The sequence below is a fragment of the Panthera leo genome, chromosome C2 (genome assembly GCF_018350215.1).
Source record: "Panthera leo isolate Ple1 chromosome C2, P.leo_Ple1_pat1.1, whole genome shotgun sequence".
In the NCBI taxonomy this organism is placed as follows: domain Eukaryota; kingdom Metazoa; phylum Chordata; class Mammalia; order Carnivora; family Felidae; genus Panthera; species Panthera leo.
Window position 1 is genome coordinate 2,786,085 of NC_056687.1, and position 12,392 is coordinate 2,798,476.

The 12,392-nt window shown below is 47.0% G+C and overlaps 1 protein-coding gene across 2 annotated transcripts in view; it reads left to right on the plus strand.

Annotated features, from left to right (window-relative positions):
• LOC122230164 (heat shock transcription factor 2 binding protein) overlaps positions 1-10,663 on the plus strand; it is a 93,345-nt gene extending 82,682 nt beyond the window's left edge. For both annotated transcript variants that reach the window (XM_042955868.1, XM_042955869.1), the window contains exon 9: positions 9,923-10,663. In XM_042955868.1, coding sequence (XP_042811802.1) covers positions 9,923-10,131 — 209 coding nt within the window. In that variant the 3' untranslated portion in view covers positions 10,132-10,663. The remainder of the gene's footprint in view (positions 1-9,922) is intronic.
• The last annotated feature ends 1,729 nt before the right edge of the window (positions 10,664-12,392 follow it).

A 12,392-nucleotide genomic window follows, 5' to 3' on the forward strand; every position in this document is an offset into this window, starting at 1 on the left:
GGTAGCGGTGCATTCTTCTAATTATGTAATTCCTTAATCCACCCAGAAAACCTTTATCCCGCGCCCACCCCTGCGGTGTGCCGGGCACCGTTCTAGTTACCAGGATGCCACAGTGAGTCAGGGCCAAATCCTTGCCTTTGTGGAACTGGTGAGTGAAGAGAGACCACGAGAAAGTAAATAAACGAAACATACTGTGTGTTTTGTGATGTTTACGATGCTGTTGAGAAAAGGAGGGCTGGCGAAGGGGATAGGAGGGCCGTGTTTGTTTTTTACCTTAATTTTAAGGTGGTTGCGGAAGGCTCCTGAACAGTTGACTTCCACACAAAGGCCCTTAGGATCTCTGGGAAAGCGCCCTGCAGTCAGAGGGATCGGTGGTGCAAGAGCCCTGGGGCCGGCATGTCCTGCTGTGTTGGAAGGACACCGAAGGCCCTTGTGGCAAGTGTGGGAGTGGGGTGAGTTAGTTCCGTGTACCGTGGGACTTGCTACGTACGGGACACCAGCTACATGCCAGGCGTTGTGATAGCTGCTTTCATACGCCTCCTCCTTTGGTCTTTACGCTAATGCTGTGGATGATTTAAGCCCTCGGTTCATAGATGAGAAGACAACGGCCCAGCAAGCCTTTGTTTAAATAGTTTTGCTAAGGGCCACCTAGGTGACTCCAAGGCTCAGATCATGATCTCACAGTTCATGAGTTCAAGCCCCTCATCGGGCCCCACCTTCGGCTCTGTGCTGACATTGTGGAGCCTGCTCGGGATATTCTCTCTCTCTCTCTCTCTCTCTCTCTCTCTCTCTCTCTCTGCTTCTCTCCCCTTCGTGCTCACTCTCTCTCTCAAAATAAATAAATAAACTTAAAACAAAAAAAAAAAGAGGGAGAAAGACAGTTTTGCTAAGACAATGGTGGTGAGTGGCTCTGAATCACACGTGTCCCCCCATATGCTGCTAAGGCCCTGTCGTGGAGGTAACTGCGGCTCACCTCCGATTTTTGTTTATACGTTCAGTATATGAATTTTTTAAAAAATAAGCGCAATTACCAGGTAATTAAAGAAAGACAAGTGTGTTTGTTTTAATTTCAAGTATGACTGAGAACAGGAAGACCCTCTGAACGTATGTGTGAGCGTATTGAGTGTGTGCGCGCACGAGCGTGTGTTGGAGCATGTGTGCATGGGTGTGTGGGAGTGCATGGGAGCGTGTGTGTGAGCTGTACTTCAGGGGGCCGCTTGGGCTGTCAGGAAATCCATCGGGCTGGGTCTGGTGAGTTTCGTCTGTGTCTGTTCGAGTGCCTGTGTGTGAGGTGTGTGGCCCTCGGAGTCAGGGCCTGTGACGGGCTGTTGGGGGCGTGTGGAGTTAGGGATGTGTCAGGGACGCGTCCTTGTCCTCTAGTCCTTAATTTGCTATGGCTTAATTCCCAGAGTACTGTTTTGCCCCCTCCTTCCTTCCCCTGCTCAGTGGGGCGGGTGTGGGGTAGATGGAAACACCCGTCGCTGTCTGGGGAACTAGTGTCCTGGGGCACCCAGCTCGGGACCCATAGAGCGAACTTGATGGTGATGATGAGTGTGTGTGGAGAATGGGGAGGGACGGTGAGTAGGAAGGGGGGCAAGGGGAGTTCGCAGACCTTCCTTCCTGTGGAGGGAGGGTGTGCCTGTCAGGGGCTTCCCTCTAAGGAACCTGGGTCAGCACCTACCAGCTCTAGGGTAAGACATTTCACTTCTACTTGTGTTCAAAGAAACGCAGTGTAGAAATTCCTTATGTTGTTGAAATATGGTTGCATCCTAACGTGCCAGTTCGGATTTTCCCCCAAATCCCTGTAGGTGGTAACAGGCAAGAGTGTGGCCTGCCACTGAGTCTTTGGCCAGCAGTCAGTGCTCCGGCCCAGCGGAGCCGGTGTCAGGCCCAGCGTGGGTGGCGCTCCCCGCGATGGCGCCCCTCACAGAGCCGGTTGCTTCGGCGGGCAGCACGGATGTGATGCTGTCACTTAAGCCTGGCTACCGTGTGGCTCCTTCCAGATGCTGCTGCCGGGGACAGATGTGACCGCATGAGCTGCATGCTCATCGGAGACATTTGTGACAGATACCAGTGACGTGAGAGCTCTGAGCTGCGGAGGATGTCACCCAGGGAAGTTGCGTTGCTGGTTTATAATTGCCGGTGACTCTCCTGGCTTTCTTCTCTCCCCCACATCCTCCCCACTCCCTGATGTAAAAACAATTACAAAGAAAGACGTCTGTTGTTTGGGGGAAAACACGGTATGGTGCAGCGATTTCCTGTCCATCCAAGTGCTTATTAGTAGGACGTTGTGAGAAGAAAATAGCCCCAGAATCTCAAGAGGGGACTGACTTGATAAAAATGGAGGAAAAAACCAAGCAGAATGTTATTTTATTTGTTTTGAGCTGCCTGAGCTTTAATGATGAAATAGTGCTTTAAAAAAAGTGTGGTCTCATGTACATGATTTTCAAGAACAGGCAAACGGATCTCTGTTGACGGGAACCAGAGCATCACTTGCGCGAGGGCGGGGATGGGCCGCAAGGCAGGGGCTGTGCGGGAGCTTTGTGGGGAGGGAAGTGTTCCGCATCCCCTTAGGATTGGGGTTTATACGGGTGTATACATTTGTCCAAACTTCTTGAGCTGCGTGTGTAAACTTGGTGCAGTTTGCTCTGTGTAAACTTTACTTTCATTTTGACAACACCGTCCAAGAAAACTGCGTTCATTTGTGTAGCTTCACGTTATACACAACAACCAGTCCCTGTCTCCTTATGCAGCTTCTTTCCAGTTCAGGTGAAGCGCAAGTTTTACGTCCCTCCATCCTTTATCTTCCCCCATTTGTTCTAAAATTGTCTGAAAGATTCCCTCTGTTTACATTGAGAACCACATCCGACACTGAAGTAATTCCTGCCTCAACCAGCAAATGCAATTGGGAGAGCTCAACAGGAGAGGCAGAGTTTCTTGTATGTACCCTTATTTTTATGACAGAATTTCTTTTGTCATTCTTTCCCATTCCGAGAACTTCCTTGAGCTATTTTCTCTTCAGTTCACTCTTTCAGATTTTCAGAAAAGTTGCAGAAATTGTACATCTGAGATGGAACAAAGAAAGAAAAAAATGTAGAAAGCCAACCAGAGAAATGGTGTATCACCCGCGGGAGCAAAACAATTCAGTGATACTCACCCTGCTTCCCCTAATGTTAACACCTTCCGTAACCATAGACCACATTCACGTGGAGGACGTTCACATTGGTGCACTGGGAGAACCTCATCTTCAGCTCTAATTAGAATTTTGCCAGTTTTCCCACTAATCTCCTTTTTCTAAAAACAGATGTAACTCATCAGCCATGAAATTCAACTGTGTATAGTGTACAACTCAGTAGTTGTTAATATATTCACAGAGTTGTGCAAACATGACTGCCACCTATGTAATTTTAGAATATTTTCGTCACCACTCGTGGAAACCACCATGCCCATTAGCAGCCACCCCCCCCTTCTCCCCACCCAGCCCCTGGGGGCTGCTAATCTGCTTCCTGTATCTATGGATTTGCCTTCGTCTAAGCCATTCATAAAATTGGAACTTTATAACTTGTACCCTTTTGTGTCTGGCTTCTTTCATTTAGCATGTTTTCAGGGATCACCCGTGTTGTGCCATGTATCAATACTTTATTCCTTCTCATTGCCAGATAACGTTCCGCTGCGTAGATATACCACGTTTTGTTTATCCATTGACCACTTGATGGACGTTTGGGCTGTTTCCACTTTGGGGCTGTGTTGTGAATTGTCAAAGTAGCCCTCACTAAGTGGAGCACAGGCTGCTGGATGGTGAGCTGTGGTCTGACAGTAGCCCACAAGAGAAACTGAAAAAGAGGTCCTGGAGGACACCTTGAGGGGGCCCCACAGGGAAGTCGAGGCCGAGCGCAGACAGAGAGAGGCAGGACCTGGGGCCTTAATGAGGGTCTGCGGCTGGGGGGCTTTGGGATCCCCGGGCTGAGGCTGGACTGGTCAGTTGAAACCAGAAGGGTGGGGCTCTTACCTAAGGGGCCCGTAAGGGGAAGGTGCGAGGGGGTGGGGGTGGCGGTGGGGCGGGGGGCCGTCGATCGCAGGGCTGTGGGAGAAATCAAATCAGGGACTTACATTTGCTTGTGGCTCTGTGGGCTGCTGTCTAGGGCACCTGCATGCATGAGAGGCTGCCGTCAGTTCAAGGTCCCTTCGGGCCATTTAACCCACTGAAACGGATGGCGAGGCAGCGCCACCAGGGAACAGCTGAGCCACACTCTTGACCGGCTGTTACTGAGTAAGCTGAGTAATGCTGCAGTGAACGTTCCTGTGCACGTGTTTGTGTGGCGCAGCCAGGCCGTCACAGTAGGGTCTGCTGGCGACAGATTCTCTTGATTTTCCTTCATCTGAGAATGTCTCGACCTCCTCTTCATTTCTGAAGGACATTTTCACTGGGTATAGGATTCTGGGTTGATGACTCTTTTCTTTCAACATGTGGAAAATGTGTCACTTTATTCTGGCCTCGGTGGTTTCTTTCTTTTTTTTTATATTTTTTAATTATTTATTTTGAGAGAGAGAGAGCAGGGGAGGGGCAGAGAGAGAGGGAGACACAGAATCCGAAGCGGGCTCCAGGCTCCGAGCTGTCAGCACAGAGCCCGACGTGGGGCTCAAACTCACGGACCGTGAGATCATGACCTCAGTGGCAGGAAGTCGGACGCTTGACCAACGGAGGCACCCAGATGCCAGTGGCCTCTGTGGTTTCTGATGGGAAATCGGTATCATTGTTTTTCTCCTATATGTGATGTGTCATTTTTCTCTTGCAGCTTTCAGGATTTATTTTCTTTGCTTTTAGTATTCAGAAGTTTGGCTGGGATGTGTCTTGGTGTAGATTTCTTGGTGTCTGGCCTGCTTTGAGTTTGCTCACCTTTTTGGATCTGTAAGTTTGTGTCTTTGGCCAAATAGGGTAAAATCTCAGCCATTGTATCTTGGGTATTTTCCAGCCCTGCAATGACATGAATGTTAGATCTTCTTTATAGGCCTTCTGGACCCAGGGGCTTTGTTTCTTTTTTTTCTCCGTCCTTTTTCCTCTCTGTTCAGATTGGTTGATTTCTATTGTCCTGTCTTCCTCTTCACGGATTGTTTCCTGTGCCCCTTCCATTCTTTCTCTGTCAAGTTTTTAATTTCAGTTACTGTTATTTTTCAGTTCCAATGTTTCCCTTTTATTGTTCTTTATATCTTTGATTTCTTTGCTGAGCCTTTTTTTTTCATTTGCTTCTGGCATGTTGTGGTTGCTCATTGAATAACTTGAATATCAGCTGCTTAAAAACTCTTGTCAGATAACTTCACATCTGTGTCATTTTGCATTGTGGTCAGATGAATGCCTTTTCTCGTCATGGTTGATTCACTCATCTCCAAACTCATAATTGAGCCATCTACAGGAATGTTCTCAGTCTCAGGTAATAAGGTTTTCCATGATTCTTTTAAAGGGTAAATTGAGTAGTTATAACTCAGAATTTGCTAATCTGTGGCCTGAACAGACCCGAGTTCTGTGTTATTCTCCTCGCTGTATGGTTTTGGCACATAAGCTGATTATCTTTCCCTTAGTCTGTATTTCCTTCCAGTGCAGTCACCAGGCTGATTCTCTTCTTTTGTGTTGGCCTTCCCATTTTTGTGTATCTCATGTTGTCATTTCTTTCTTGTATAGACTGTGCTTTTCATTTGATATCTAAGAAATCCTTGCCAAGCTCAAGGTCACAAAGGTTATGTCTTGTTTTCTTCTAGTTTTGGGTTTTACATTTAAGTCTATTATTAATTTTCATGTAAGTTTTATATGTGAGGCAAGGTATGGATTAAAGTTCTCTGTTTTTACATACGGATGTTCGATTTTTCCAGCGACAGTTGTTGAAAAGGCTATTATTTTTTTAAATATCTATTTATTTTTGAGAGAGAGAGAAAGAGACAGAGTGGGAGTGGGGGAGGGGCAGAGAGAGAAGGAGACACAGAATCCAGAGCAGGCTCCAGGCTCCGAGCTGTCAGCACAGATCCCGACGCGGGGCTCGAACTCACAAACCACAAGAGTCTGACCTGAGCTAAAGTCGGACTCTTAACCGACTGAGCCACCCAGGTGCCCCAGAAAAGGCTATTTTTTTTAAATTAATTAATTAATTAATTAAACCAAAAAGGTGGTTTTATTAAAGCAGGGAGACAGGATCTGTGAGCTGAAAGCCCTGCACTTGGGATCGTGGGAAGTGACTGGTTATATGCTTTTTGTGGAGGGAGTGGCAAGGCTAGAGATAAGTTTCTGAGGAATTTCTGTTTGCTGCAAGGAGAGTGTACTGGACCTTGAAGGTCTGGCTGTCTGTCAGGGTAGGTTGTTTTTAGTCTTTAATGAAACATCAACATTAAGGCAGCCATGAGTTCTCTGATGAATCTTTTTTTTTTTTTTTTTTTTAATTATTAAGTAAGCTCTAGCCCAATGTGGGGCTTGATCTCACGACCCCAAGGTCAAGAGTCGCACACTCTACCGACTGAGCCAGCCAGACACCCTGAAAAGGCTATTATTTTTTTTTTATTATTATTAAAATGCATTAATATGTTTTTTGAGATTTTACAAAACTGTGGTCTGTTCCTAGATTCTCTAACCCTATACCACTTATCTCTGTGACTATCCCTTTATCAGTATCACACTGTCTTGATAACTGTAAGTCCTGAAATTGAGTGGTCTGAATCTTTCAGTGTTTTTCTTTTTTGAAATTGTTTTGGCTGTCTTAGTTCCTTCTCTTTCTCAAATAAGTTTGTTAATTTCTACAAACAAGCCTACTGGGTTTTTGGGATTACATGGCGTAGATCAGTGGGGAGACTGACATCAAAACTGTATTAAGTCTTCTATCTCTCAAATTTACTTAGGTTGTCTTTTTTTTTACATCAATGTCTTACAGTTTTTAGCATACAAATATTGCACATATTTTGTAAGATTTATAGACCTAAATGTTTTATGTTTTGGTGCTCTTGTAAATGATAGTCTTTTTAAAAATTTAGTTTCCAAAAAAAAAAAAAAAAAAAAAAATTTAGTTTCCAGTTTATTGTTACTGATATGTGGATACAGTCGATCTTTGTATGCTGACCTTGTTAAACTCAATTAGTTTGGGTTGTTCAGAGGTTCTGTGTTTTTACTGATTTCCTTTCCTCCTCTTTTAAAATCAATAATGGAAATAAGGACATGAAAGTTTTCAACTCTAATTGTGAATTGATTTGCCCTTAGAGTTCTATCATAGTTTGCTTTGTGTTTTTCGAAGCTCTGTTATTAGGTACGTACGTAATTGAGACTGTTCTGTCTTCCTGAGGCATTGACCTCTTTACAATTATGCAGTGTCACTCCTCAGTCCTGGTAACATTTCTTGTTCTGAGGTCTACTGTGTCTGGTAAGAACATAGGCTCTGTAGCCCTCTTTTAATTAGTGTTTATATGGCGTATTTTAAATATTTTTGTTTATGTTTAACCTTTGTCCTTATATTTTTCTTGGGTGTCTTGTGGACAGTGTATAGCAGGATCTTGCTGTTTTGTGCGTCCTCTGCCTTCCAGTCGGTGTGTCTATGCTGTTTTCATTTACTGTGTCCAGAAAGGAATGCAAACGTATCTCTAGTTGTTTCTTTCTTCTTTTTTTGTTTGCTGTTGGATTATTTTAATATTCCATTTATCTACACCGTTGGCTTATCATTTGTACTGTAAAAACTTTTTATGATTTGCCCTAGGGTATCCATACAATCTTTAATTAATCTTTAAATAGTACAGCACTGCTTCAGGTGTGCCGTAGGACCCATACAGCAGTGTTTTCCCGTGTATTAATCCTATTTATTCCCAGTTTCTTTTCTAGTTGTTGCTGTATCCGGCTCATCTGTGAGTCTGGTGCTGTTGACTACTTTATCGCCACTGTGGGTGTTTGGTTTCCCTTGCTTGGTCTTTGTCATTTCTGATTGGATGTTGGACGTCGTATCAGGGCAGGAGAGCAAACGTTTTGTATAATGGGTTGGATGGTAAATATCTTAAGCTTTAGGGCCACATGTGGTTTCTGTTGCATATTCTTCTCCGTCTCTTTCTCTTTTTAAAGTAACTCTTCAAAATGTACACATCACTCTTCGCTCCCGGCCTGCACAGAAATGGTTCCCGGGCTGCATTTGGCGTGGCGTGGCCTGGTGTGCCGGGCTCTGCGGCTCTACGGTCATGGCGTCGGCTTGCGGACGTGGCCTCTCATTGTGCTGGGACGTCCGTGGGGGTGAGAGGGGTGTGGGTTTTGTCGTCGCTGTGCTTGCCTCCTGTGTACTGCTGGCTTCGGGTTCCTCTCTTCTCCTTGTGCTGAGGGTGAGGGCTGAGCTCCCCGTGTGTCTTCCTCAGTGTCCTCTTTGCACCCTTAGCTCTTGGCCTTCCCTTTGCATCTGTGTTCGCAGGGGTCTCCTCCCCCCGCTGTAGACCGCTCTCCTTGGCCGCCGGTGTTTGCCGGACTGGCGCTGGAGGATGAGGTTCTCTGTCCATTCGGTTCGGTTTCTGTCCACCCATGTCTGGGTGGTGGGGCCTTCCCGGTGATCCCTGCACACGCTTCCCTGTGGCAGCCACGCTCTTCCCCGGGTCTCTGGCGGGTCTGGTACGAGGAAGAGTTGCTCTCCCCTCCCCCAGAGTAGGAGCGCTGTAACGGCCGGCACCCAGGCCGTGTTGCCTTCCCTCCTGGGTACAGCACGGCAGCTGTCGCCATGCCCTGGGGGCCCTGGGGGCCCTGGGTCAACAGCAAAAGCCTCTGGGCAGCTCTGGTGTGTGGCACTTCCCACTGAGGACTGATTGAGTCCACTCTTTCAATCCATTCACTTCTTGAAAGGTTTAAGTATAGCGCTAGGAAAGAGGTTCCGATTACAATATTCAATCAAAAGTGAATCGATGGCAAGGGTGCCTGTGGGGCTCAGTCGGGTGGGCGTCTGACTTCAGCTCAGGTCATGGTCTCACGGTTTGTGGGTTCAAGCGTCATGTTGGGCTCTGTGCTGACGGCTCGGAGCCCGGAGCCTGCTTCGGACTCTGTGTCTCCCTCTCTCTCTCTCAAAAATAAAATAAATACAAAAAAAAAACCCCAACAAACCAGCAAGAAGTGACTCGATGACATACTAAAGCTTCCCAGTAGGGAGAAGTAGGAGGAGAGTTGCATCCAACCTGGTTAAGGTTGTAGCTGTGTGTTGGGCTCTTTTTGGTGGTGCCACCACACGTGCAGGGTACCGGCTTCTGCAACTCCAGAGGCAGTTCCTGAGCGGATTCCTTGGGGGGACAGTGGAAACAGTGGACTTCGGAAACTCAGTGGCCCTGAAGAGATTCAGCGTCAGTATGTGGCCACTGAGGGATTTGATGCACGGGGAGGGCAAATGAAACAATACCTTTCATTCATTCATTCATTCATTCATTCAATGTCTTATTTACTTATTTTTTGAGAGAGGGAAGGATAGAGAGGGAGAGGGAGAGGGAGAGAGAGAATCCCAAGCAGGCTCCTCACTGTCAGCACGGAGCCAGACAAACCACGAGCTCATGACCTGAGGTGAAATCAAGAGGCTGACGCTTGATGGACTGAGCCACCCAGGTGCCCCTGAAGTAACACCTTTCAAAACTATCCTAGAAGTGGACAGAATTCTAGCAGACAACACGAAAGGCCCTCACATTTTTAGTTCGGCATCTTAAAATGTTCTGACTGCGAATAATATTTGAAGATGGATGTTACTAGAATGGATGGTGATTGAGTTAGTTGTGTTGCTCTTGTGAGCTAAGCTTTTACGTCCAGCGGGGACACTTTCCCGGTGAGTGTGCAGTTACCAAGTGGTCGGATTTGGCCCTCAGAAAGACCAAGAGCCCTTGAGGGGTAGGTGTCGCCGCGCGTCCTGGAGAGGGTCCCTCTAACCGGAAGCGCTCCCTCTCTCCCCAGACCCCGACGCGGAGGTGTGCCTTCACGCGCTGCGGCTCGTCCAGTCTGTGGTCCTGGAGCCGGAAGTCTTCTCCAAGTCTGCCTCCGAGTTCCGGAGCTCCCTGCCCCTGCAGCGCATCCTGGCCATGGCCAAGAGCCGTAACCCCCACCTGCAGACCGTGGCCCAGGAGCTCCTGGAGGACCTCCGCGCCCTGGAGCGTGATGTGTAGGGGCGCGCGTGTGTCCCTCCCCCGCCCCCAGGTCCCCACTTTGTATTCTGGAACCATCACCGCGTGCCATGTGTCCCAGACGGTAGACCGTGAGTGACTCAAGAGGGACGTGAATGCATATGTATCCACACAACTTCCTCCTGGAAGCAAAAGTTCCTGTGGGTGGCTGGGTGACCTTGCCAAGGTGCCCGTGGAACAGTCCATCCTTCCGGAAAGGCCCATGTCCTGTGCCTAAAAGAGGGCCGCCTTAGAGCGGCCCCTGCTGCTCAGGAGACTTTCTGAGACCTGTGGGCTCCCTCGTACAAAGGGGGGTGAAATGATCACCTGCCCCACCGGTCAGCATTTTCCTGAGATACATGGTTTGAAAAACAATTCATTCTCTCTTTGGTAATTGTAATTAATACCCTAAAATGCAAGTTTACCTTTAAAGCTTTGGTGAACCTGCTATTTCAGGTGACATTGGACATTTTAGTTCTTTTTTTTTTTTTTTTTTGCCTGTTTTATTTTTGAATAAAGAAAGCCAGAAGAGTCATTGATGTGCACACTGCTGTTTCTGGAATATCATGATCTTGGTATCAGGAAGTGGTATATTACAATGCATTCAGCGCATATACTCGGTAGAAAAAACCTCTCCTTATATTGTTGTGGGCTGTTGGGCTATAAACTCAAAAGTCTGGTTTTTCACATAAGATACCATGAAAAGGGCCTCACGGACAAGAGCCCATGCACTGGTCAAAATCCTTTAAATGATGTACACGGCTGTGTGCCAGAGTGCCCTCTCTATGCGGGTCCTTCTCAGCTGCGCCTTGGCCACTGGCACAGAGCAGAGAAGGATACACCCCATCTGTCACAGACAGCCTGCGTGTGAGAGGAAGTGCCGTCTACATCACCCCTACAGTCACTTGAGGGAACACATTCGTTCCTTTCTCGTGCTCCTTCCCGCACACTGTCGCTGTGGGCCCTCAGGCTCCGGGCATCCTCTGAGGGTGACAGCAAAGGCCGGCGTCGCTGGATGGTGGCGGCCTCGCATACATGTATAAGCTCTTTCTGCTGTGTGGCGTTTAGAATAACTTCATTTTCTTTTAAGTAGATTTTATAGGCAATGCGTGGTTCGTGGCTGAGGCTGAAGCAGGAGCTTAGAGGAAAGGCTCGGTGCTGAATCTCACGAGCCGACAGATTGTGGAATAACTACTAGCTCGTCAGAGCCAGAGAGATGTTGTAAGAGGTGATTTGAAATTCACGGATGCAGAAATCGGTCCATCTGTGCGCCGTGGCTCTGTAGGTCTGATTATTGGCAAATAAAATCGAGAGCATCGTGTGTTTGTACTTTTCCTAGCATGGTATTTTCTTTTTGGTTATTTGTTTGATAAGGTAATGGGAGATAAACTAGTGTAATTAGTTTGTGCTGCCTCTAGAAATGCAGGGTCTTTTCCTGCCAAAGACGGATCCACAGTGTATACAGAGACCCAGAACTGGGCCAGCCCACGAGTATTGTGTAGTTCAGCTAATTAGTAGATGGATGTGATCGAGAAGGATACTTTTTTTCCTCATGAAAACTCCTTCAGGGAGAAACACATGACAAATGCATGTTTTGAATGTATATCACAGGAAAAGTACTTGAGGCCAGTTTTAAGGAATGGCTAGTCTTTCAAATATTTCTGTTCTTCACGTGAAGGTCAAGGGGAACACGCGAGTGCTAACAAAATCTCAGTTTAAAAAGTATGTTAAAGCAGGCTCCTGGGTGGCTCAGTCGGTTAAGCGTCCGACTTCAGCTCAGGTCAGGATCTCACGGTCCATGAGTTCGAGCCCGACGTCGGGCTCTGTGCTGACAGCTCAGAGCCTGGAGCCTGCTTGGGATTCTGTGTCTCCCTCTCTCTCTGACCCTCCCCTGCTCACACTCTGTTTGTCTGTCTCTCTCACAAATAAATAAATATTAAAAAAAAAAAAAAGTATGTAAAAGCATGCACTTGGGGGGCTCAGTTGGTTAGGTATCTGACTCTTGATCTCAGCTCAGGTCCTGATCTCAGGTTCAAGCCCCATGTTGGCCCTCGTGCTGGGTGTGAAACCTACTTAAAAAAAAAAAAAAAAAGCATGTACTTGGCGGTGTTTGAAGTCTCTTGTGAATTTAAAACCAGAAACAAAAGCAGTAAAATGGTATATATATTTTTAAATTTAGCTTTTAAAGAATCCCTCTCTTGTTAAGTTGAGGAACTCTTTCTTTTTCCCTTGGTGCTGTCAGTATTTTCTGTAAAAGCCTGGAG